The sequence below is a fragment of the Vespa velutina genome, chromosome 25 (assembly GCF_912470025.1).
Source record: "Vespa velutina chromosome 25, iVesVel2.1, whole genome shotgun sequence".
NCBI lineage: Eukaryota > Metazoa > Arthropoda > Insecta > Hymenoptera > Vespidae > Vespa > Vespa velutina.
The window spans coordinates 316,293-341,701 of record NC_062212.1 but is presented as its reverse complement, the minus strand read 5'-3'; the positions used below and the strand labels follow the sequence as shown (position 1 = coordinate 341,701).

General features: G+C 35.5%; 4 protein-coding genes across 16 annotated transcripts in view; 2 read left to right on the top strand and 2 right to left on the bottom strand.

Annotated features, from left to right (window-relative positions):
- LOC124957387 (dorsal-ventral patterning protein Sog) overlaps positions 1 to 8,777 on the top strand; it is a 61,804-nt gene extending 53,027 nt beyond the window's left edge. For all 11 annotated transcript variants that reach the window (XM_047514389.1, XM_047514383.1, XM_047514388.1 and 8 more), the window contains 4 exons: positions 486 to 2,288; positions 2,640 to 2,818; positions 3,602 to 3,928; positions 4,735 to 8,777. In XM_047514389.1, the coding sequence (XP_047370345.1) occupies positions 486 to 2,288; positions 2,640 to 2,818; positions 3,602 to 3,928; positions 4,735 to 4,938 (2,513 nt within the window). In that variant the 3' untranslated portion in view covers positions 4,939 to 8,777. The remainder of the gene's footprint in view (positions 1 to 485; positions 2,289 to 2,639; positions 2,819 to 3,601; positions 3,929 to 4,734) is intronic.
- Positions 8,678 to 10,812, bottom strand: LOC124957395 (alanine--glyoxylate aminotransferase). The gene is made up of 6 exons (XM_047514411.1): positions 10,463 to 10,812; positions 10,199 to 10,399; positions 9,926 to 10,083; positions 9,642 to 9,797; positions 9,193 to 9,537; positions 8,678 to 9,107 (listed from the first exon to the last, which is right to left on the bottom strand). The coding sequence occupies exons 1-6, from the start codon at positions 10,610 to 10,612 to the stop codon at positions 8,954 to 8,956; spliced, it is 1,164 nt and encodes a 387-aa protein (XP_047370367.1). The 5' UTR covers positions 10,613 to 10,812; the 3' UTR covers positions 8,678 to 8,953.
- Positions 10,813 to 11,129: 317 nt separating this feature from the next.
- Positions 11,130 to 13,914, top strand: LOC124957392 (alpha-L-fucosidase). Its single transcript, XM_047514404.1, has 6 exons — positions 11,130 to 12,221; positions 12,299 to 12,547; positions 12,609 to 12,971; positions 13,072 to 13,290; positions 13,365 to 13,588; positions 13,671 to 13,914. The coding sequence occupies exons 1-6, from the start codon at positions 11,933 to 11,935 to the stop codon at positions 13,761 to 13,763; spliced, it is 1,437 nt and encodes a 478-aa protein (XP_047370360.1). The 5' UTR covers positions 11,130 to 11,932; the 3' UTR covers positions 13,764 to 13,914.
- Positions 11,874 to 16,035, bottom strand: LOC124957391 (cytosolic non-specific dipeptidase). Of its 3 annotated transcripts, XR_007103514.1 has the most exons (6): positions 15,779 to 16,035; positions 15,232 to 15,682; positions 14,745 to 15,173; positions 14,155 to 14,628; positions 12,094 to 12,694; positions 11,874 to 12,026 (listed from the first exon to the last, which is right to left on the bottom strand). XR_007103514.1 is itself a non-coding variant. In XM_047514403.1 (5 exons), the coding sequence occupies exons 1-5, from the start codon at positions 15,829 to 15,831 to the stop codon at positions 12,656 to 12,658; spliced, it is 1,446 nt and encodes a 481-aa protein (XP_047370359.1). In that variant the 5' UTR covers positions 15,832 to 16,035; the 3' UTR covers positions 11,874 to 12,655. The 3 variants fall into 3 exon arrangements, 2 of the variants coding, with proteins under 2 accessions (XP_047370359.1, XP_047370358.1); XM_047514403.1 differs by having other exon boundaries at positions 11,874 to 12,694; XM_047514402.1 differs by lacking the exons at positions 11,874 to 12,026; positions 12,094 to 12,694 and adding an exon at positions 13,844 to 14,060 and having other exon boundaries at positions 15,779 to 16,034.
- Between the last annotated feature and the right edge of the window lie 9,374 nt (positions 16,036 to 25,409).

The following is a 25,409-nucleotide window of genomic DNA, read 5'->3' as shown; positions in this document are numbered from 1 at the left end:
CTTTTTCTCTCTCTCTCTCTCTCTCTCTCTCTCTCTCTCTCTCTCTCTCCGTATCTATCTATCTCTATCTCCTTCCTTCTTTTTCTCTAAGCGAAACGCTATAACTCAATTCGCACGGGATTAAAGTTAGCACCTACGATCGCGGTAAAAGATATGCCGCTGATATACGAAGTTTATCGGTACGAGAGGAACGCCATCCTACCGGTCCAATGTTACTTGCGAAAATCGTTATTTATGATTTTACGGTGTACCGTTTTAGAGAGCGTCGAGTTATTTACGTGCTCTTCGGAAAGAGTCCTAAGTAATAATGCCGGGCTTACCAGGCGAATATCATAAACTAGAAGTTGATTTTAACCTACAATTTTTTCTTCGTCGTCGTCGTCGTCATCATCATCATCATCATCATCATCATCATCATCATCATCATCTTCCTCTTCTTCTTTATTTCACTTGAAATTGATTTTTATTTTAATATCGTTCGACAGATTTCGGTACGCTGTTAACCGGAAAAACGTCCCAGGCAGTGCGCCGTGAGGACACAGTGCCAACATCCAATTATAACAGCGCCTACAATTACTTAGCAACCGGCCGTTTCACGTTCCACCGTAAGAATTTGTATTATTCGTTCTACCTATCAGCTGGGACACCAAGACCAAGGAGTATACAATTCATCGATGGTTCTGGTAGTATTTTGGAAGAGCAAACGATCGATGCCGCAGGTGGTGTTTATCAGAATGCAACGGGGAAAGTGTGCGGTGTTTGGAGACGAGTACCAAGGGATTATAGAAAATTATTACGCGAAGAACGTCTGCATGTCTCGTTCATTTGGGAGCCATGCGCCAGTTTGACAGGACAATTGTCCCGCTATCGAGCTCTATCTACCGAACAATTTACATCCTTGCTGGAACCAACTATGGGCGTTGACAGATCGCTTATGTCAGGTGCAGGTGGTACGGCAATAGTGTCGGCTTCCTCGGCATCGGCCCCATCGATTCATGTTTCTTTAATTTTCAACGGAGTTTTTCTACCAAATGATGTCTCCGAAGTGCCAATAATCGTACAACTCGAACACGTAGAAAAGGATTATGTTGTATTGAGAGAGGAAATAGTAATTAAGAAGCCATCGAACGAATTGAACTTTGGCGAAGTCCGAAGCGCTTTATCCGGAGCTGATTTGCGTCTTTTGACGCGTGGAAAGTTATCCATCAGTATAATGTCCCGAAGAGATCCCCAGGCTTTGAGATTGTCCGGTATGGTCGGTCCACGTGTCAGCTGTGACATGTATCAGACGTTGTTGATATCGGAGAGTCCCTCGAGAGCTTCGGGATTGGCTTGGGCCTTTCTTGATCGTACTGGTGCCCTGAGATACGGCGTTAGATTGATAGGTTTGGAAGAGGAAAGTCCATTGGTAACATTAGTCGACGAGGGTGGGAAACGTCGTACAGAACTCGAAGATCTTACTCCATCTTTACGAGATGGTTTTGCTAATGGTACACTCGATCGACCTGGGCCACGTTTCCTCGAGCCATTGTTCAACGGTGAACTCTCGGTCGTCGCAGCTTCTCATTTAGGTTCACTTTTACGTGGCCGTCTTCTTCAAAGGCCAGTTGCCGATGCCAGGGATACCGCAGCACCGGTTTTATTGAGAAGACTTACCGACGATTCCCAATATCCAGCGCTTACAGCTTTGATTTGGACCGCCGTTGATCTCGATTGCGCCCTTCATTATGAACTCGAAATAGCTGGATTGGAACAACCCAATATGAGCTCGAACGCCGATCAAGAACCACGTACTTTCCGTTTGTATTTGGAAACCATGCCGCTTCTCGCTCAGGGTGCTCCAGTAGCAAGGAGACTCCTCGAGGAATTCACAGGAAACGTTCTCGAGGGATCCGTCACTGGACTCTCACCTGTAGAATTATACAGGATCGAGTCTGGCATTGGCTTTCTCGAAGTGACGGACAAACAAGCGGGCAGTTTACTGAAGGCACCATTTAAGGCCAGGGCACCTCTCAGTTGTCTGCCCCATTACGCCGACAACGACGTTGCCTCGGTCGTTGCTTACAATCTTCATCCGCCAAGATCGGAAATCGAAACTGGCGCTTGTTTTCATGAGACCAGATTCTACGAGGAGGGTACTCAATGGACATCCGCCAACGATCCGTGCTCCATGTGTCACTGTTATCGTGGATTGGCTCAATGCGATCCGGTACCTTGTCCAGTCCTTGCCTGTTCTCAGGGCAAACAGCTTAAACCAGCGGCAGGGCATTGCTGTCCTATCTGCTCGGGTAAGTCATTTCTTTCTCTCTCTCTCTCTCTCCCTCTCTCTCTCTCTCTCTCTCTCTCTCTCTCTCTCTCTCTCTATTGGGATTCAGAAAAAAAGATAAAGTTACTCGCGCGAAAGATTCGTCTTCTCGATTTCGCGGTTTCTTCTTCTCCCACTTTGGTTAGCAACAGTTGACCAAGAGATCGAATACGATATCGTGGCAACGTAAACATTACAACGTTTCCCCCCTCCTCCCTTATTCCCTTCCTCCCTCATCCTTCACCCCGTCTTTCTGCGGGTTTGCAAGTAGCTAATCGCGCGTTCGAACGTGAAACTATTTGAAAATGTCTTTTCACATTGATACCTTTTACAGTTACAGCGACGAATGGTACTACTACTACCATTACTACTACCACTATCACGGGCAAGAGCAACGTCACTTACGTAGGAAGAAGTTGCATACTAGCTGGTCAATATCATCCAGCTGGAGCGTCATGGCATCCTTATCTACCACCGGTTGGATTCGACACTTGTGCCGTTTGCACCTGCGACGTAAGTTTAACAAAGAATCAATGATTTCCTACTTCCTAGTGAAAATTCTTTGTTTGCCGTTGCGACGATATAACAACATCAAAACTTCCAATGCACTCGTTTTAAGGATTTACTTTCACTCGTACGAAAGCGTTTCGCAACGTCAACGTCATTCTCCATATACCATATATTACGATTCTAAGTAATAATAAAAGTACACGTGATCTTAAGAAAATCCAAAGAGATAATATATGAATGTGGTATATATATATATATATATATATATATATATATATATATACACATATATATTGCGTAAGAAAGAATGTGATATATAAATTCTGACCAGTCACGAGAGAACTGGTGCTGTACATACATACGTGATCGACTATTCCCGATGACGTAGACTATTTCCTTTGGATGAGTATTTCAAAGAAAGGTGAGGGAAGGAGAGAGAGAGAGAGAGAGAAAGAGAGAGAGCGAGGTATGGGGTAAAGAAAAGAAGCAAAGTTGGAAAACTTTCGAACAACATTTTCCCCGTTCTCCTTCTCTTATTCTTTCGATTTACCAGGTAAAATTCTCTTTGAGCGAACAAGTTACTATAATCTTCCTTCGTTCCTGCGTTTGTCTTTTAATTGCTCGAAAGGGAACATAGTGGCAGGAGGGAGGGAGGGAGGGGAGAGACGGTAGAGAAAGAGAGAGAGAGAGAGAGAGAGAGAGAAAGAGAGAGAGAGAGAGAGAGAGAGAGATAGAGAGGCGAGAAGCCTACGAGTCTCATTCGTTCCTCGTCCATTTATCTTACAGGCTGTCACGTTGGAGGTGAAATGCCCGAGAGTGCAGTGTCCGCCATTGGATTGCGACGAGAAGATCGCCTTTAGGCCTGACAAAAAGGCATGCTGTAGGCAATGTCCTAGCACGACACCAAGTTCGGCCAACGGATTGAACGGCAATTCGGATGGTATGAGTTTGCCACGCGATCAGGCGGCACCCTCGACCCGTCGTTCACCCGAAGAAATTTTAGCAACTGGTGGTTGCAAGTATCCCCTTGGTGGGCCATACGAGAACGGCATGGAATGGCATCCAAGAGTTCACTCTCATGGGGAAATGAAATGCGTTAAGTGTCGATGCAAGGTGAGAGAGAGAAAGATATTAATTATAGATTATAGATATAGAGAATAAGGGGTCAGTTTTCATAAGGAATTTCAATCGGTCTTTGACGATTCGTAAGCTCATTTCCAACTCCCTCTCTTCGTCAAATCCATCTTCCCAATTCCACCTTCCCCCCACCTCCCACCCAATCCTCATCCAATCTTAAATTCGTCGCATATTAAATTAATCTTATTTATCGAGATTGCAATTGAAGAATTTCCGATCGTGCGAGACTCGTTGTTGCCAGGCAAGATTCTCTCCTCGGCAACGAGCACGGCTCGCTTTACTTTTGCTCCTTGTTCGCGCCGTGTGTGCTCGCGCTCACTCGTTAGAAGAGTAACCTCATTGCAATATCCAGAGACGGGCACGACGAGAAACCTTTAAGGAGAAAACCTTTAACCGGACTCGTTCGCCCGGACCGACCATTAAAAGGGTCCATCCATTACGATGAAAATGGAACATGGCCTCGGTCTCTTCAGTATGCTCGGGCGACCGTATCGGCCTCGTATTTCGAAAGAAATCATCATCATCGTCATCATCGTACGTTCGTAGAATGTGAAGATTAAAAACAAAAAAAGAATTTTCCTATTTTCCAATTGGGTCTCTCGATAAACGAGTATATATATATATATATATATTTTTTTTTTAATCCCAATCAATATAATTTAACGATCAACGTTTATTATTTGAAAAGATATGTCGAATGATAAAGAGAGAAAGAAAGTATCACCCCCCTCCCCCCATTAAATGCGGACCTTTAACCAAGGATGAACTTGATATTCTTTCAGAATGCCGAGGTCAGGTGCGAAAGGAAACGCTGTCCAAGATCTCTCTGCAACTCGATAGCGCATCAGATAAAACGTGGCGACTACACCGTGGCAGACGCCGACGATTGTTGTACGGCACAATGCCGTCGTTCGAGACGTCATCATCATCGTAACAACAATCATCATCCCCCGAGGCATTCGGTCTCCCCAAGAGAATTGAGCTGAGTACTGCGAGAGGACAGAATCTTCTTTTCTTCAAATCAGGGGTGGGGAGACGGGCGGGGTGGGGGGAGGAAGAAGCGAGTTCTTTTTTTCTTTCTTTCTTTTTCTTTTTTTTTTCTCCCTTTTCTTTTTTTTTTTGCTCCTCGATAAAAGAAAAAGAAAAGCCGAGTGACTCGTTTGTGTTTCTTGTTGCTCTTATACAGAGAAAGAACTATTATTATTCTACTTTTGCCGCAGCACTGTTACGTATAATATTTTTAATGTTTAACGTACATATATATATACTCATATACATATATGTATATATATATATATTTGTCCTAATCCTCGTTAACCGAGGACCAATCTAATGGAATTCGGAAAAGTAGAGAACGAGGAAAGGGGAAAAAAAGGGTATAGGGTCGAGAGTATATCGATTCTTACTGGGTATTTAACACGATGGGAATGAATGGAGAGAGAAAAGTTCATGAACACCCAACGAAAGAAAAAGCGAGGAGACTCTCTCTTTCTCTGTCTCTATCTATCTCTTTCTCTCTCTCTTTCTGCCTCTCCCTTTCTCTCTCTCCCTCTCTCTCTCTCTCTCTCTCCCGTGGTCTTCGTTCTCGCAATCGTTCATACGTCGAACCGGACCCCATGGCACCCAGAAGCCCGCAGCCAGACGTTTTATTAATCAATTGGCTCTCATCAAGAGATAAACGAAACGGAAGCTAAACTGCTCTCTATTTACGAGCTACTATACGGTACGGCAACTTTTCGAACACAAAAAAAAGAAAAAAGAGATGAAGGAATAAAAATTAAAGGGGGAGAAAAAAAAGAAGAGAAACTGACAATGACGACGGTGACGACGTGGACAACGAGGACGACAACGATGACGAAGACAATGATGACGACGATGACAGGATAGGATGAATGATGATGAGAGGGGGAGATGAAACTTTAGTCGTAACGGTATCGCAGTGCTCTACTGTACCCACCAACCTCATCGAGTTACCCAGCAACCAAAGAAGACTGAAGAACCTCCGATGGCGACATCAGTTATCATAATGCGATATCACTTGCTTCATAATCTTACTAATTATTTCAGCTTATTATTATTATTATTATTATTATTATTATTATTATTATTATTATTATTATTTTTATTATTATTATTATTATTATTATTAATATTGATATTATTATTATTATTTTTATTATTATTATTATTATTATTATTATTATTATTATTATTATTATTATTATTACTACTACTTACTACTACTACTACTATTACTACTACTATTACTACTATTATAACTACTATTAGATGTATTGTTGCTATTGTCGCTATTAGTACGAGCTATTGCGGTAAAATTTATTTCTTAGAACCGCAGATAGATAACGTTACCTATACCATTGTAAATATCGGATTATCGTTCCATCCAACATTAATTATCTCTCATTCATTGCTTACAATTCTTCGTTTTGGCAATGCCAAACAATTTCATATAGTTCTATCCTTATTTTTGTGTAATCGCTTTTCTTTAACAATTGCGTATTTATTATCGTTTCTCTTAGCTCTCTCTTTCTCTCTCTTTTTATTTCTCTATCTATCTATCTAATCTGTCTAATCTATCTATCTATCTTGCTGATGAGTTTTAATAGAAAATTTAGTTTCGCTATTTAATCCGAAAAACGAAACATTCGCAAAGAAATGTTTCGTAGTATTCTAACGTCATGAAAAGCTTAGTAGACCGCTTGACAAGGTGAACGCTATTAGCACTACTTCCCTCCTCCCATCTCCCATCTCCTCCTCCCACCCTGAACAACCCCAAAATGCAATAAACGTAATACACTTATTGTTAAAGAGGTTGGAGTCGCGGTACGTGATCAGTGCTGGTCTGTTGTTAATTTAAAAAGAAAAAAAGAAAGGGAAAAAACATAAAGAGAAAAGGACAAAAAATAAAAGAGAAAAAAAATTAACACGCACAAAAAAGAAAGAGAGAAAGAAAGAAAGAAAAAAAGAAAGAAAGAAGTTACGGAAGAGAGAGGGTTGAAAAAAAAAGTAGAAGAAGAAAAGAAACTGTTCGGTGTCGGTTGGTTATCTAGTATTTTTTTTTTTTTTTTTTGGTAAGCGTGCGCTTGAATCGTCACATCTTTTCCAATGATGAACGACGAATCTGTAAAAGTTGTATCTAAACGTAAAATGTTTGATTGACGTAAGTAAATAAATTAGTAAGTAATTAAGTAAGTAAGTAAGTAAAAGCAGACGGAAGGAGTAACAATAAAACGAATGAACGACGGAGAGAGGGGGAAAAAAAGAGAAAAAAAAAATAGAGGAATAAAGAAACGAGAAAAAAAAATGGAGGCTCGTACTACGTTGTCGCGGCAGCTGGCAGGCCTGGTTGCTTTTTCGAAAAAAAAGAAGAAGAAGAAAAAAGAAAAAAGGCAACGATTCCTTCCCGTCGTCCATAAATCAAATCGGGGAGCACAAATTTCTTCTACGGTGTTTCCTTTTCTTTTCTTTTCTTTTTTTTTGGTTTTTTATTTTTGATTTTTGATCCTTTCTTTCTTTCTTTCTTTCTTTCTTTCTTTCTTTCTTCTTCGAACGTCGTAATAATTTTGCTCGTTGGAATATTTTGTTAATGACGGAAAATATTTCTTTCTTTTCTTTAATTTCTTTCTTTAACATGCACACACACACACACATACATAAACATACAAACTTAACATATATACATATTTTCTACGGAAAGCGTTGATCCGCTATTTACCGTTCGTGCCTTTTAATTAATTAATTAATTAATTATGTGCATGCATTAGTCCGATACCATTAACTATAGTATTAGGATATAGGATTTTACTTATGATTATCACGGACAGTCTGTTGATTGTTGACAATTTTGTACATAAAACGTAGATGAAAAAGCAGAAGAAGAAGAAGAAGAAGAAGAAGAAGAAGAAGAAGAAGAAGAAGAAGAAGAAAGAGAAGAAGTAGAAGATGGAGTGGAAAAAAAAAGAAGGAAATAAACGAACGTATATAATGTGTAACGAAATTATGCATCTATCGGTATGCTAATGAACGATCGATTATTATTATTAATTATTATTATTATTATTATTATTATTATTATTATTATTATTAATATTATTTATACAGCTCGATAGTTTATAATATATCCTCATCGAACCCGCGATATACGGGATTTGATGTAACAAGTTATCATTTGTAATTATAGTTATTATTATTAATGTCATTATTATTTAAAGTCATCACCACTTACGTATGCATGTTATCGATCTTTATCTAATTTTCTTTTCTTTTCTTTTCTTTTTTTCTTTTCTTTCATTTTTTTTTCTTTCTTGTAGACTTTAGTTTTACAAAATCTTTTGAGTTAAATCAAATGGCAATGCTTTTTAGACAATCAAATCGATCAGATCTTATAATGATTAGGATCAATTTCTAAAATCATTGATTATTCTACGAATCGAAAATCTTTGAGATATTATTTAATAATCGTTATTCAGTAGGACGTAAAAATTCCTTTTGATCGTACTTTTGTTAAAACTATGGATATTGTATTGTGCCAAAAACAATTGATAATTAATTAATTAATTAATTAGTTAATTATCGATTTATCATCATTACCTAATTTAGACTTATTGCCATTATCTCTAACTCCTAATTGTAATTTCATTATCAATGTATCACATACATTCAGATTATTATCTTTCTTGTTACGCCGAAAGTGAAATAACGTACCTAACTGTTGACACTGCTAATTAATACAATGAAGCTTAAAATAGCGAAAGAAAATGTATGCCGATTGCAGTATTTTCATTAATAAAATAAATTTACTCCAGCTCGTTCATTTGGTTTGCGCGATAAGATTTTTTTTCGTGCAGTCTTCTCCTTTTTCTTTTCTTTTTTTTTTTTTTTCTTTTTTTTAATTGACTAACTTTGACGTAACAAAAATATTTTCAAAAGCGGTCATGGCGAAGCTCCCGTAAACAGATATACCCATATAAACAAATAAAATTACATTTTCGATTTTGTAGAGAATTTGAGTGCATCGTCCAAAGCATCAAGTAGAAGATCAACGTGACGGTAAGTAGAATTGTTTCCCATCAAACCAATTCGTATAATTTTGCCGACAGTTGGACCAAGTCCGCCGCTGATCTCAACGCCATATCTGGATCAATGATTTTTTCGAACGATCAATGATTTAATCCTTTAAAATGAAAAAAAAAAAAAAAAAAAAAAGAAATATATCTTACCTTTCCATAGCTCTGGCAGATAAACTTTTAACATCGATACCATTTGGTATCTCGATAGATACGATCGTAGATAATTGATATTTCGGATTTTTGACGTAAAGTCGAAATCGACGTTTCAAAAGTTCCTCTCGCAATTTAACAGCCACCGATGCGTGCCTGGACCAACGAGTACTTAAACCTTCCTCCGTTAATTCGGCCAAAGCTTCGCGTAATCCATAAATAAGTGTTGCACTAATTGTGTGATGATAAATCCTTGGATTGCCAAAACAATTCCAATAATCGCCTAATATCTTCATGTCCCAATAATATGTTGAAACTTTTGTACGCCTATTGAAGATCTTTTCACTGTAATTTGGATAATTTTCGAATGATTAATAAATGTTTCGAAGATAAATATTATATATATATATTTTTTTTTATAATTAATAAATAATTTCATGATCACGTACACTGCTAATGGACTGAACGATATTGGCGTTAGACCTGCCGGAGCACCGAGAACTTTTTGACTGCAGGCATAAACAGCATCGATCTTCCAAGCGTCTACAAATAATGGTTCACCACCTAATGACGCCACAGAATCGACGATTAACAACGAATTGTACCTAATATGCGTGTACGAAAGAGAAAGATAAAAAAAATTCTGTCAATATCCTCGACCAGAAATAATTAGAATTTGTTAAAAAAAGAAAAAAAATAAAAAAAGAAACTAAAGGAATTTTATGAGATTCACCGATGAACGAGATTTCCTACACCTTCCAATGGTTGTTTCATACCAGTTGAAGATTCAGCGTGTACGACAAAAACTACGGCGGGTTTGAATCTTTTCAAAAATAATTCTAAAGTGTCGAGATCGAAACCAATTCCGTATTCGGTCGTCAGGAATTTAATCTATGAAATCAATTGTCCTGTTAATATCTACTTAATAATTCTTTCTTGTTTTGTTTTGTTTGCTTTTTCCTTTTTTCTTTTTCGGATATTCTAATGCGTTCGAAAATGTTCGTACGTCTGCACCAAGACGATTCGCCATATTGGCGGCACGTTCACCCCAAATTCCACATTTAGCAATCAACACTGTTTCTCCTGGCTCGATTAAATTTCCCAAGCATGCCTCCATACCACCATGAGCTGCTGTACTCAGTGCCAAAGTTAATTTGTTTTTTGTTTGAAATGCGTATTGAATTCCCGACTTGATGTCGTCCATTAACTGAAAATTTATCGTGTATTTTACACGATTTTCTTCTTCTTTTTTTTTTTTTTTTATAAATACCTTAAACATTTCCGGATGAAGATGGCCTATCACCTGATGTTCTAATGATCGTAAAACTCTTTGCGAACAATTACTTGGTCCAGGTCCCATTAATACTTTTTGCGGGATCTCTAATGGCTTTAAAAGTTCCTTAGGCGGATCCACTTCCATTTTTAATGAGCACTATTATTTTAATGTCACTTTGATCAAATTATATTCAGTATTGAATGTAGCACAAACAAGCTACATAAGCTCTTATCTTTTAGGGGGCAAAGAGAATGTATTGCTTATCGGGATTTATAAATAAGATTTATCAGACAGACTAGTTTTTACGTAATATACACACCCGCACATATATATATATATCATGTTACGTTAAACTACGTTATATTATTTATCTATATTATTATTATAAGAGTTAATTCTTGAATTAATTCTTTTCTTTAAGAATTTGAAAAAACTTAATTTTCTTTAAAAAGTAACACTTGAGTAAAAAATATTTGATAAAGATTCCTGTCTTACCGACTAAGTAACATAATTGTAATAGCAGATTTCTGTTTCATTGACCGTCGGTAACATGTCGATAACATATCGATAACAGTAGATTCCTATTTTATTCTCGCGTTATGTGATCCTGATACAATACTCGATTCGCGGGAAAAACTTTCGCTTCGTCTAGAATTTGAAATTTCGAATAGAAGAGTATAATTTATTAGAAGTTAATACTTTTTCTTAGCATCACGTGATAAGATTCAAAACTTAATTCGTGGAAAATGGTTTCGAATTGTCTACAATTTGAAACAGAAAAGAACAATTTTTTTTTTTTTTTTTTTTTGATAAGGAAAACGCATCATTGGTTTTCTTTTCTCGTTATAACATTTTCACTTTCGTTTTATATGTCGTTTAAAATTTCTCTCACTGCGTAAACTCCGAAAAGAGAAAAAAACATTTGTAAAAAAATTTTTTTTTGTAGGTTAACTTTCTCACGAGATATTTCAATTTTAAACGAGACACCCTATATATGTAGTATCAATCTAACAGATACGTAAAAAACAAAAAAGGAGAAAAGTATTTTATCGCTTATTTCATTTATCAATTGTTAATTTTTTGTTTAGTGCACGTACAGTATATAAAGAAATAATTGATTGATAACTCGTAATATTGATTAATAACTAGCTAAAAGTTGTGTTAAACAGTGTGAAATAATGAAAAAAATACTTTTCTTTTACATAAAGTAATATATTTTCTTCAATGTAACGTTGACATGTTATTATATTATATTCTCAAACTGACTATTGACAATCCGATACGACTTAACCTAATTTAATCGAATATCGGCGATTATGTAACTCAAGTTACAGTAGTTTTTGTAAATGTAAATGAATTTTTATTTATACGTTGAAATAGCATTTGTAAATGAAATTGACAAATATATATATAAAAAAAAATCAGTAGGAATATTATTCTTTAAAAATATACATATATATTATCATGCAAGTTCTAACATTTTTTCTTTATATTACACTTTTGTGGAACATTCTTGTTCAATGTGGATCTTCAGAAGATCATTATTTCGTGATAAAAGCTGATAATAAGAGAGAACATGATTTATTATCAAATCGCAATTTAAATCAATTCAAATACGATCCTACCTGGGAGAGTTTAGATGCAAGGCCACTTCCTGGTTGGTACGACAATGCCAAATTTGGTATATTTATTCATTGGGGAGTATTCAGCGTTCCCAGTTTTGGTTCCGAATGGTTTTGGAATAATTGGAAAGGTATAATACGTTTGCTTGTTAACAACAACAAAATGATCAAACATATGTTATATATAAATTTGTCTTTGTTATTGTAGAAGAAACCGGTACTAAATATCATGATTTCATGAAGGATCGGTACCCTCCTAATTACACTTATCAAGATTTTGCACGTGACTTTACTGCAGAATTTTTTAATGCATCTCAATGGAGCGAAATATTTCAAGCTTCTGGCGCAAAATATGTTGTATTAACTAGTAAACATCACGAAGGATATACATTGTGGCCATCGAAATATTCCTTCAGTTGGAATTCCATGGACGTAGGACCACAGAAAAATCTGATAGGTACTAACCACGTTTATTTGTATATGAATTAAATTCCAATTGATTTTTATTTGGACCATAGGTGAATTGGCAGCAGCAATAAGATCATCCACCGACATCAAGTTTGGATTATATCATTCTTTGTATGAGTGGTATAATCCAATGTATCTTGCGGACAAAAGAAATAATTTTACAACGGATCATTTTGTTACACAAAAAATAATTCCAGAAATGCACGAGCTTATTGAAATGTTCGAGCCAGAAGTTATTTGGTCGGACGGCGATTGGGAAGCTACGGATTCTTATTGGAAATCAAAAGAATTTTTATCTTGGTTATACAATGATAGTCCTGTCAAAAATACAGTAGTTGTAAATGACAGATGGGGAACAAATATTCCATGTCATCATGGGGATTTTTACACTTGCACAGATCGTTATAATCCTGGTATAATTTTTTTTTCCCTTTTTTATATACCAGTTAGATATAAGTTTTTTCAATAGAAACAGTAAGATAAATTTTTGTTATTACTTTGAAATATTTTCAGGAATACTTTTACCGCATAAGTGGGAGAATTGTATGACCATTGATAAAAAGTCTTGGGGCTTTCGTAGAAATGCTCCCTTGGATGAATATTTTACACTTGACGAATTAATAAAAGAATTGGTAACTACAGTAAGCTGCGGTGGAAATTTATTGATGAATGTTGGCCCAACCAAGGACGGTATTATTTCTCCAATATTCGAAGAAAGATTACGTGGAATAGGTTCATTTATTTTTTTAGATTATTATGAAGTTAAGGTATTAAACAATATTGATGTAATGATTTTGATTTAATAGGTTCTTGGTTGAAGGTAAATGGTGAAGCCATTTATAATACTAAACCTTGGAAGATACAGAATGATACATTAACCGGTGATATATGGTATACCCAAAGTAAAAATGAAAAGAGACTTTACGTATTAATTCTAGAGTGGCCAAAGGAAAGTACATTATCTTTGGGTTCTTTAAAAGTCCCTGGCAATACACGTATATCGTTGCTTGGCTTTACAAAACAATTTGATGTATGTATCATTTTTTATTATATTAATGTGAGAATATGTCTACAATGATGCATATTTTTCATTGTTATTATTTGTTTTATAGTGGAAGCAATATCCAACGAAATTAGTTGTGCATTTACCATGTGAAGCTCATAAGGGAGAACCAGCATGGGTATTAAGGGTCGAACAGGAATAAAAAAAGAAAAAAAAAAAAAATAGAAAAAGGAAAAACTATAATGCAAACTTGTCCTAATTATATTAATTTACAAAATGCGATTAATTAAAAATTTCATATTTATTTTTTAGAAACTCCTATACCTTCGGAGTTTCTCTTCACACAATAAAAATCTTTTAAAAGAATAATAATGTACTTGCAACTTTAAATGATATAACAAGTATCATAGTAATTAGTATGCAATGGCAAAGTTTTTATGATATTAATTGCACATTAAACGTTAGCAACTTCATAGAGATAAGCGCCCAACAATTTTGTCTGCAAAGAAATTATCAGGGTTTATTAAATTGCAGACAAACTGAATTTCCTTTTTTTTTTTTTTTTAATTTTAGACACAAAGACATATACTCACCCCTTGAATGTAATTATATATATTTAACTTCTCATTTTGAGAATGAGCTCCATCATCGCCAGCTCCAACAGGTAAGAGCAAAACATTTTTACCCGTGGCCTCTTGGAATGTAAGAGTAACCGGAATAGATCCACCCTCGCGAGAAAGATCAGGCTCGACATTATAAACGTGTTTGGTAGCATTTCGTCCGGCTATATAATTCGGATGTTCAGGATTTTCTGACCATGGTTTGCCTCCATGATTCATAATAACGTTAAATTTATTTGGACTTTTTCTAGCTTCCCATTTTGCTTTCAAATATTTAGTTACTTTTGCAACAGTTAGCTCTGGCGTCATGTTTGGTACCAATCTAATAGAAAATTTTCCAATAACTTTTCTTGGAATAACAGTTTTTGCACCAGGTTCGCTGAAAGCACCTTCAATTCCATGAAGGGATAAACTTGGCTGTCTCCAACGGTGCATCAAAAGTTGAATCTAATAAGAGAGAGAGAGAGAGAGGTAGGAACAAAATTCATAAGTTTAATAATTAATTTTTATCTAAATACTTTTCAATAGATTTTAGAAAGAAGATTTATTTCTTTTGAAAATACCTTGTCCTCGTTATGAGGTAATGTAACTGCTCCACAAGAATCGCGAAGTTCATTCACGTCGAAATCAATAGTTTCATAACTATTTAATTCTTGAACAGTAATAGGAGCAACGTTATCGTAAATTTCATTTATCAATATTTTCCCATTGACGTCTACCAAGGTATTCATCAAATAAATGAGATCTGCCATTGCTTCATGTACAATACCACCAAATGTACCACTGTGCAAATCTTTGCTCGCACATGTTACCTCAATTTGAAAATAACAAATTCCTCTTAATCCATATGTAATACAAGGTTTTGTAGTACCCAACCAATAGTTATCAGATATGCAAACGTAATCCGTTCCTTTTAAGAAAGTATTCTTACGGTTCCAAAGTAATTCATCCAATCCTTCGCTCCCACTTTCTTCCATACCTTCGAATACAAACTACAAACTCAAAATTAGGTTATGTTCAAATGGAATTACTCTTATCAATTGAAAATACCTTTATGTTAACTGGAATGTCTTCACCGATGGCTTTATAAGCTTGAAGTGCATGAAGCCAACACAAAACTGGTCCTTTATCATCCGTACTACCACGTCCATAAAGTTTATCATTTTTTTCGGTAAGGACAAAAGGCTCAGTATCCCATCCATCTTCTTTAAGCGCTGGCTGGACATCTAAATGTCCATATAAAAGTACAGTTTTCTTTTTAGGATTGGAACCAAGATTACCCAAGAGTACAGGTGGAAGTGGAATTTCAATATCATTTGGCAATTTTTGTACTCCTATATCTGCTAATTCCGTAGTAGCACCAAGTTCTTTTAATTTCTCTTCCATCCATTTTACCATATTAATTATTTCATTTCTATGATCTGGCCATGCAGAGACAGATTTTATAGCAACTGCCTCTCGCAGATTATCAATATATTCTACCTTATGAGCGTCTATATATCTAGAAATAAACGTTGAAAAGAAAAAATGAGATTTTATATATATATATATATATATTTTTTTTTTTCTTCACTATTGAAAATAAAATTTAGCTTACCCAAACAACTTTGTTAATGTTTCAGGTAGAGCTTTCACTTTTTGCTCCGTCATTTTAAAGAGTTGTGATGTCGAACTAACAACTGATAATTTTTTTTGAGTATTATATAACCAGAAAAAACATCAAAACAATAAAAATGTATAATTATAATACTATGATGTCAGAACATGACGAATTACAGTATTTTATCAATTTATTTATCGTTTCTCTTCTCTCATTAATTCATGTGATTTATAACCTACTATATTTTATGTCACTTAGTCTACCATCTGGCGGTAAGAGATACATACTAATTTCAAACATTAAAATTCTTCATCGAACATCTTATTATAACCTTTTACGACGACAATAATGAATACAAGATCTAATTCTCGAACAATTTTTATAAATAAGATCTCATTTTTAATATGAAGATTTATGGGAGGACATGGCTTTTTCGAACTTTTCAAAAAGCCCTTTTATTTTCATTGAAAAAAATCGTGTTAAAAAATTATGCGTCTTTTTGATAATATTTTAATAATAAAGCTTTTTCAATAATTCGAAAAAGCCACGTCCTTCCTTAAAATCTCGTCTGTAATCGTATTAATTAAAATCGTTCGATAATTATACTCGTTGTTTTTTTTTTTTTTTTTTTTTTTTTTTTTTTTTTTTTTTTTTTACATATTTTTCACGAACAAAAAGTTTCGTACAGCAGCGCCAAATGAAATTCTCGGAAAAAAATAAGCAGCACCTAACCTTAATACTAATTGTTATGTTAATGTTTAAAAATAAATAACTGTATGTATAAACCGATGCTCGAATATTCTGAATTGTTTTAAACGCAATAGATTTATCGTCGTGTTTGCATAGAAAAATCGCAGTAACTTGTAAAGAGCTATTGGACAAATGATTCTATGATTAAAATAAACAAATATAGAATAATTTATAACAGTTCTATAATTAAAATAAACAAATGGAAATTCAGTCGTTCAATATTAATCGATCTTAGAAGTAATGTTATTATTATCTGAACGATATATAATTATACACGGAGAATGATTAATTGATATTAGATTTGCTTAAACGTTAGACAACGTAATATGTGTTAAATATAAAATAATTACAACGTAATATATCGATAAAATTAAACTCTGATCCTCGTGTCGTTGACAATGTATAACATTAATGAAAATGTACGATCGATTGACTTCAATATTTATCGATTCATATTTCTTTTACATTCCGATGAATAATCATTAGATGCTATCATCTTTCGTACGGCTAACCTTAAATAATTAATACCCTCTATTAATTTATGGATTATTTATTCAATATACAGTCTATGTAGAACGTAATAAGCTAATATTTAAACGATAATATGTTTGTTTAAATATTACATATGGCTTGGGACATGGGTTAAATATAAAATAAATTTATTTTTTAATTTCAATACTTAAAAATTTTCAATTCGTTACCGTTGATTACGTGCAATGTAAGAAAGAAACGATCTCTTAATTGACTTTAGTTGTTATCGAATTAGTTTTCTTTTGTTTTGCGAAGTGTGAACGTCGGTGCTCTCTCTTCTCAATCGTGAGAATTTAGAAATTAATATTTTCGATAATATTATCAAGCATAAAGTATACGTAGTAAATTATATTAAAATTTAAACAATAATACATTCGTTTAAGCATTATAAAGCTCGTAATACGCGATTAATAAATAATAATCTTTATTTGAAATTTCAATGCTTAAAAATTTTGAATTCGCGACCGTTAACTGTGTAATGTAAAAAAAGGAACGGTCTCTTAATTGACTTTAGTGGTTATCGAATTAGTTTTCTTTTGTTTTTCGAAGTGTGAACGTCGGTGCTCTCTCTTCTCAATCGTGAGAATTTAGAAATTAATATTTTCGATAATATTATCAAGCATAAAGTATACGTAGTAAATTATATTAAAATTTAAACAATAATACATTCGTTTAAGCATTATAAAGCTCGTAATACGCGATTAATAAATAATAATCTTTATTTGAAATTTCAATGCTTAAAAATTTTGAATTCGCGACCGTTAACTGTGTAATGTAAAAAAAGGAACGGTCTCTTAATTGACTTTAGTGGTTATCGAATTAGTTTTCTTTTGTTTTTCGAAGTGTGAACGTCGGTGCTCTCTCCTCTCAATCGTGAAAATTTAGAAATTAATATTTTCGATAATATTATCAAGCATAAAGTATACGTAGTAAATTATATTAAAATTTAAACAATAATACATTCGTTTAAGCATTATAAAGCTCGTAATACGCGATTAATAAATAATAATCTTTATTTGAAATTTCAATGCTTAAAAATTTTGAATTTGCGACCGTTAACTGTGTAATGTAAAAAAAAGGAACGGTCTCTTAAGTGATTGCAGTGATTATTGAATTAGTTTTCTTGTGTTTTTCGAAGTGTAAACATCGGTGCTCTCTCAGGATGTACCTCCTATCCAACGAAGATTTAAAGTAAATATATTTTTATATTTTATTTATTAGAATAATTTCTACAATTTTTTCTAACAAGGATATTACTAATAATTTTGTCTTTTATTTTCTGTTTCAGAACTTTATTGCAATCGTGCGCGATGCAATGATGAAATCGAGTGTTTTTTATCGCTAAAATAAAAATCAAAAAATCCGCGAAATAGAAGCAGTGATTTGTTCGTACGCGTTTCGCGATTTAAGAAACGAGTGAATTTGTCGATTGCGTGCAATGCATTCGTTAGAATCAGTGTTCGTTCGCAAAAGTTATTTTATTTTTTTAACAGTCGCGCAGACTGTACTTATAAAAAAGAAATGAGAATTTATTTCGCGAATTAACTTCAGTGACCGTCCGTCCGTTAATAAATAAATATCGCGAATTAGAGTCGGTGCATCACTAAAGAGGATCTCAACCAACTTCGATGTCGACCTACCTCATTTTCAACCAACTACGTATCATCCAACCTCAATTTCGACCTAAATCGCGGACGAGTGTTTTGGAGCCATCGCAGAACTTCTTAAATTGGTATCGTTAATAAAAAAAGGTTCAAATTAATATTTTACCTTTGTTATCTCTTTTCTTTAAGGATAACATTAATAGTAGTAATTCTTTTTTATCGACCTACGATAATTTACCGACCGAGGATACTACTTTCGGAATTTTAATCGACGGTAGATTTTCGACTAATCTTAAGTGGTCCATTCCGAGAGATGGCGCTTCTTCGAACGTCGATAATGTAACTTGACAAATTTTTATAGTGGGATAGGAGGAAAGAAAAACAGAATATATGAACATATTTTTTTTTTTCTAAGTAATAAATAATGACTATGATAATTACGATTTTAATTTAAACAAACGATTAAAAGTTTGTTGAATATAATAATACGGAATTTAAACCGATTAACTTATTATTTGTGCAATTTGAAAAGCAAGTATCTAAATTAAAAAGGCGTAGGGAGAAATTAATAGAGGAAAAAAAACGAACATAAACATAAAAAAGAAAGAAAGAAAGCAAGCGTGAAACTGAGAATCGTCTTGAACGATGTTTAGAATTAATAACGATAAGGGTGTGGACATTAAAAAGAAAGGCGTTCATCGATGATGTAGACTTTTTGGAGAAGTGTAGAATATCTATCCTCTTCGATATGAACGAAAAGAGAAAGAGGAAAATAACGTTGAAAAGAAAGAAAGAAAGAGAGAGAGAGAGAGAGAGAGAGAGAGAGAGAGAGAGGTAAAGGAGATTTTGAGCGTAGGAGGAGGTTGAACGAGGAGGAGGAGGAAGAGGAGGTGGGTAAAGATTTTGGCACCCTGCTGTGCCTCCTAATTGCCTCGCCTTCCTTACCTCGAATCCTCCGCGTCTTCAGCACGCCCTTGAACCCTCTCGTGGCTCCACGTAAGGCCCTAAAAGCCTACCAAGTCCTCCTCCTTCTCCTCCTTCTCTTCTTCTTTCTCCTCTTTTTCCTCCTCCACCCTTTCTCTCTCTCTCTCTCTCTCTCTCTCTCTCTTACGTCCAGGACGCTGAATAAGCAACATCATCTATCACACTGCGCGAAACGATATATTTGTTTTTACTGGTTCTCTTTAATTATTTACAACCAGCCTCTGGGCGGAGCGGTCCTCTCTTTCTCATTTGTAGAAATTTTCTTTTTCCTCGAGGTACTTCCCCTTTTTTATAATTCGACCCAATTTTCCGCATTTTTTCTTCCTCTTCTTCTGAAAAAAAACAGAAAAAGATAAAGGTAGACAATGAGTTCATTAGGCCCCGTTAGAACGAATTCTTTTTTTTCACTTTTTTTCAGTTCGATTAGATAAACACCACGTTAGATACTTTCGAAAAAAAAAAAAAAAAAAAAAAAAAAAAAAAAGAAAAAAACAACAGAAAGAATAAGAAAAAAGAAATTATTTCACCTAAGTTGAATCTCGGAAAGAGAAAAGAAAAGTCGTTCGTATTTCGGAACGATGATACACATCATTTAACCCTTTCCCTAATATTTTTCTCTTTTTTCTTTTTACATATATATATATATATATATTTTTTTTGCCATACGTGGAATGTCCGCGATGGTATTCATGATGAAACGCGATCTTGGTATTGGAACCACCATATAATGACTAGGAAGTCTGGAGGCGTGGTAATGAGGGCTGGCCTGGGGCCTCACTCTCTCTCTCTCTCTCTCTCTCTCCCTTTCTTTTTCTCTTGGGAGTCCCTCTTTCGTGAACTTCTTTTTCGTTTTTCCTCTTTCTCCATTTCCCTTTCTCAGTGTCTATCTACTATCTCTTTCTCTCCATGTCGGGGTTGATCGTGAGCCGCGGGGCCCACAGGAGAATCGTTCTGGGACCGTCTTTTCTAGCCGGTCTAGCTGGGTGATAAATTACGGTCGAGATATCGGCACCTCCTCCTGTCTATTCGCCAAGGTATATAACGCAACGTTTCTTCCTTCCAAACGTGCTCCTCTTCGAAAGGTTCGAAAGAACCCACCAACAACACAACCACCATCGCCACCATCACCACCCTCTCCCCCTTACCCACCCGACCCCCTCCCCGCCTTTCACTGTCTCACTCGACTTTCTTTCCTATTCTTTCTCTCTCTCTCTCTCTCTTTCTCTATGTTTCACTTTGTCTTCTTTGGCATTCTCATCTCTCGGACTATAGAGAAAGGGAGAGAGAGAGAGAAAGAAAGATATTTCACTCGAGATAACGATCTCGAAAATAATCGATCTTCCTATTGCGAATCGTCGCGATACTTTCTCTCTATTGTCCCAAGGAAACTTAAGAGTTTCTTAAATATCAGCCAGTTTTGAATATGTTAGATCGATCAATAACAAACTAAGGAATAATACTAATAACTAATTAACTCGACCATCTTTTAAAAGAAAAATAATGAGAGATAGAAAGAAAATAGAGTTTCCTCAAATTATCTTTTGTTCAAAAGACTGTGTAAATATTGAATAGAGAAAGAGAGAAAGAGAGAGAGAGAGAAATTGAGTATTATGCGTGAAATGAAGAGTTTCGTTTTAGAAACAAAGCTATATTTTTTTTTTTTTTTTTTTTTTTTTTTTTTTCTTTTCCCCAGTCAGTTCACTAAGCTTTGTGTATTCCTTTCTTTTTAGAACAGAAGGAAAGAGTCGAGCATTCTTTTAGGATAGAAAGGAGCTTGCTTGCTTGCTTGCTTGTTCTCTTGCTCGTTCGCTCGCTTGCTTGCTTGTTCGCTCGCTTTGCTCGCTCGCGAGTTGCTCGAATTTGGAACAAGGCCGATCTAATGCGCGGACAATGTTAACTGATGAGCGGAGGCGGACCCGTGTAAGAACAATGCCGAGCGAGAAAAACAGAAGAGAAAAAACAATCGGTCCCCATTAGCATCTACCTGGATCCTCCTGGACTCTCTCCTCTTTCTTTCTTTCTTTCTTTCTTTCTTTCTTTCTTTTTTTCTCTTTCTTTCTCTGTCGCCAGAACGTCGCTCTGCAAACGTGCTGTACCACCAGCCGTTTACCAGAGTCCCTTCGACTGAACCTCCTTGTTTTCGAGATGGAACAACGGCAAATAACTTTGTTCCAGCAATTTGAGCGATCGTTCGGAAACGATAAAATGGTCTTTATCTCTGTTCTCGTATCTTCTTCAAGAAAATATATATATATATATATGTGTGTGTGTGTATAATACCACCCTGAAGAAAACGATTTTGTTCTAGTTCCAACGGGATAAGTTCTTCTTTTACTATTTCGTAATGTCTCGGTCTATTTTTATTTACTACAATGTTCTATTATTCTTTAAAAGAATTGCGGTCAGTTTTCTTCAGAGTTCTTTTCTCTCTCTCTCTCTCTCTCTCTCTGCCTAACTTCTGGCGCCTCTTTTTAAACGAAATATATAGTTTTGACAGCAGGTGGAACAGTATATTCTTGGGGCCCTTTTGTTAAAAGATGCCCATAGATCAGTTTTTCCAAAAATTTCTCTTTCTTTCATTTAAATGTACTATTGAAGAGAGAAAAAGGAACCAATCCTCCTAAGAGCGGATTGCCCGCCTCACCCCCACTCCAATTCGATCGAGTTTAAAACGTTTTTCACGCTGTTTTAACAAGTCAAAAAAAATCCTTCCTATTGTTTGCAAATAAGAAGAAAAATCTCACGACTTTTGGAACAACCAACCAACTAACCCACATCAAAAAGTTTGAAAACGAAAGATATCTCTTAAATATTCGAAATATTTCTAAGGGATTATTGGATTTAATTTGTATAAATTGATTAATCGTCCGATCAGGTGCGATTTTGAGCAGGAGTCTTTACACCTGACTGGATCGTTTCTCTCTCTCTCTCTCTCTCTCTGCGGGGGGGGGGGGTTGAAAGGGGTCCTTAGCCTCGAGAAGAGGCGTCGAAACTTTTTACCTCTTATCTTAAACGTCACGCCGTGACTTTGCTATATCCATGGAAAAAAAAGAAAGAAAGAAAGAAACGTAAGACAAGCGCTTTAGATGGTTCCTCAACGTGAATCGTTTTAGGGACCCTCTTAGCGTGACGTTAACATCGTCTAATGCCAAAACAGATGGGCGTGGATCTATTCTTCTCACCAAACGATAGTTATATAAAATTAATCGTTATGAACTGAATTGAAATAATAATAAAAAAAAAAAGAAAAAAAGAAAAAAAAAGAAAAGAAAAAAATACCAGGAAATAAAAGAAACAATAATCGATAAAAAAAAAACCAAAAGTAACACTGTTTTACGGTTTCTAATGTATTTATGTATCAATGTAACCACATGCATATGAATACTTACGCGGATGGAAAGATTTGGCGTTCGTGAGGTACAGGTTAAAAATGATCGTATCGAAGATAGCTACCAAAGAAGGAGGAAGAGAGAGAGAGAGAGAGAGAATGTGTAAGGAAAGAAAGAGGAAGAAGGTAAAGGTGTCCTCCGGGGTTCAACGATAAGTAAGTATCCTAAGATTGTTAAAAGATAAAAGGAGTAGCGCGTAGATCATGTACCACGATCAAGATCGTGACCAGATAGGGCCACTTGCGTTTTGTTCTTTCGGTGATGAGAGCAAGGATCAGATAATGCCCTTTGCTACGACCAAGCTGAATATTTTGAGAGAAAAAAAAAGACAAAGAGAGAGAGAGAGAGAGAGAGAGAGACAAAGATAAAGTTTGTGGTACCGGAAAGCTCGAAACTCACAGGTTTTGGGTTTAGGTACCTGTTGTCAGAATCAGGTAAAACAGTATTATCCGGCTTGCTATCTCCTTCTCCTTTCCCCTTTCTCTTTTCTTTCGCCTCACGCGTCCGCGTGAAAAATGGATCCTCGAGGGGTCACGAAGCGCGGATACAGTTAGAACGACGCGAGGAAAACCGGAATAGACGAAAATTTACACGTCTCGACTTCGAAAGCAGTAACAGTAACAGCAACAGCAATATCACCGACTAACAACAGCGTTTAACGCGACACCCTCGAAAGAACGCCGAGGACCTTTCCAATTTTTTTACGCTTTATTAACGGGCAAAATTTCGTAAACACGTTGTAACCATACTACAAACATATATATACACATATGTAGATATTATGTACAAAAAAAAAATATATCTCAAGAGGGAGCAAGAGTTGTGAAGAAGAAATAAAAAAATACACGACTCTTTTAAAAGAGATCGACGTGAAAAGATCTACAGACGCAGAAAAGGAGATCGATCAATCTCTCTTTTTCTCTCTCTCTCTCTCTCTCTCTATCTCTCTCTTTCTTTCTCTATCTTTCTCTCTCTTTCTTTCTGTTGATTTTGTTTTCTCAAAAGCGTCACCGAGTAGTCGTAAACTTATACGCAATGCAGATTCCGCACGATCTTTTGGAATGATCTAGTTTAAACGAACGAGAAAAAAAAAAGAAAGAAGAAACAAAAAGATGGGAAGAAAATAAGTGAGAGAGAAAGAGAAGGAGAAAGAGAGAGAGAGAGAAATATAGATCGTTTCAATCTTTGGTTTAGCTTGCTTTATGGACCAATCTCTGTAAGCGGGATCAGATGTCGTGCGCGCGTTTGAAAGAGAGAGAGAGAGAAAGAGAGAAAAGAGGAAAAGAAATCGGTAACCGATCGTGCAAGATACATAAATGCATCGACAAGACTACCTAACAGTGGCCACTCTCCCTCATGTGATTTTTTTTTCTCTTTCTCTCTCTCTCTTTCTCTCTTTCCATACCTTTTCGTCTTTTGCATTTCATCTCTCTCTCTTTCTCTCTCTTTCTCTATCTTAGGTGGTTACTTTTATCCGATCGCCTTCGATGCAGAGTGTCCTCCTCTTATCGCCAGCTTCTACATTGTTCGGGGAACATGATCGAGACGAGAGAAAAGAAAAAGAAAAAGAAAAAGAAAAAGAAAAAGAAAAAGATTGAGAAAGAGAGAGAGAAAGAGAGAGAGAGAGAAAGAGAGAAAGGAAAGAGAGAAAGAGCATACATTATTCAAGAGCGTTAATTCGCATATTACGTGCGTCTCGTTCCTTTTCGGATCGGTTCCCCTATCGTCTGCATCGCATCGACGTTGACACTTTTACGTAAATGTCGTTTGATCGACCTCGATTTATTGTCCAAAAAAAAAAAAAAAAAAAGAAAAAAATATACGTTCTGTCAATGATACTTCGTTTATCTGTCTAATCCGTTCTAATACAATTCGCGATATTAACGAGGAAACTTTTGTAAAAGTGTTGCAATCGCATTTACAAATATATATATATATATATCCATGTATAAACACCACGTAGAAAAAAAAAGATAAAAAAAAAAGGGAAGAAAATTCGAGAGGGAACCATTGGTTTGGGCCATTTGTAGAAATAGTAAATTTCTATATGAATGGGATGGGTGGAGACGTGTGAATGGTAAAAAAAAAAAAAAAAAAGAGAGAGAGAGAGAGAAAAGAAAAAGGAAAGAAAAACCCAGGACCATGGTGTACTTTAAAGGGAGCACACTTTTGGTAAACGGATGGATAATGTTATTCGGGGGCACTACGTTTCTCATTATCGACTTTAGGATATCATTATGTTCCATTGGAAAATTAGTCTTCTTAGATGGGAACGATGAGGAAGAAGAAATGAAGAAAAAGGAGAATGAGAATGATACCATAGGGATGGACACCCTTGGAGATGGTATAAGTGAAATTTTCTTGAATACA

What these genes read in the sequence shown, in the direction of transcription:
- LOC124957395 (XM_047514411.1), bottom strand. Translation starts at nt 10,612, where the DNA reads ATGGAAGTGGATCCGCCTAAGGAACTTTTAAAGCCATTAGAGATCCCG. An exon ending in CGAATCGTCTTGGTGCAGAC is followed by an intron (nt 10,084 to 10,198) that starts GTACGAACATTT and finishes TTGATTTCATAG; the next exon opens with ATTAAATTCCTGACGACCGA. An exon ending in GTAGGAAATCTCGTTCATCG is followed by an intron (nt 9,798 to 9,925) that starts GTGAATCTCATA and finishes CACGCATATTAG; the next exon opens with GTACAATTCGTTGTTAATCG.
- LOC124957392 (XM_047514404.1), top strand. Translation starts at nt 11,933, where the DNA reads ATGCAAGTTCTAACATTTTTTCTTTATATTACACTTTTGTGGAACATT. An exon ending in CACAGATCGTTATAATCCTG is followed by an intron (nt 12,972 to 13,071) that starts GTATAATTTTTT and finishes AAATATTTTCAG; the next exon opens with GAATACTTTTACCGCATAAG. An exon ending in GCTTTACAAAACAATTTGAT is followed by an intron (nt 13,589 to 13,670) that starts GTATGTATCATT and finishes TTTGTTTTATAG; the next exon opens with TGGAAGCAATATCCAACGAA.
- LOC124957391 (XM_047514402.1), bottom strand. Translation starts at nt 15,831, where the DNA reads ATGACGGAGCAAAAAGTGAAAGCTCTACCTGAAACATTAACAAAGTTG. An exon ending in ACATTCCAGTTAACATAAAG is followed by an intron (nt 15,174 to 15,231) that starts GTATTTTCAATT and finishes TTGAGTTTGTAG; the next exon opens with TTTGTATTCGAAGGTATGGA. An exon ending in TATATAATTACATTCAAGGG is followed by an intron (nt 14,061 to 14,154) that starts GTGAGTATATGT and finishes ATTTCTTTGCAG; the next exon opens with ACAAAATTGTTGGGCGCTTA.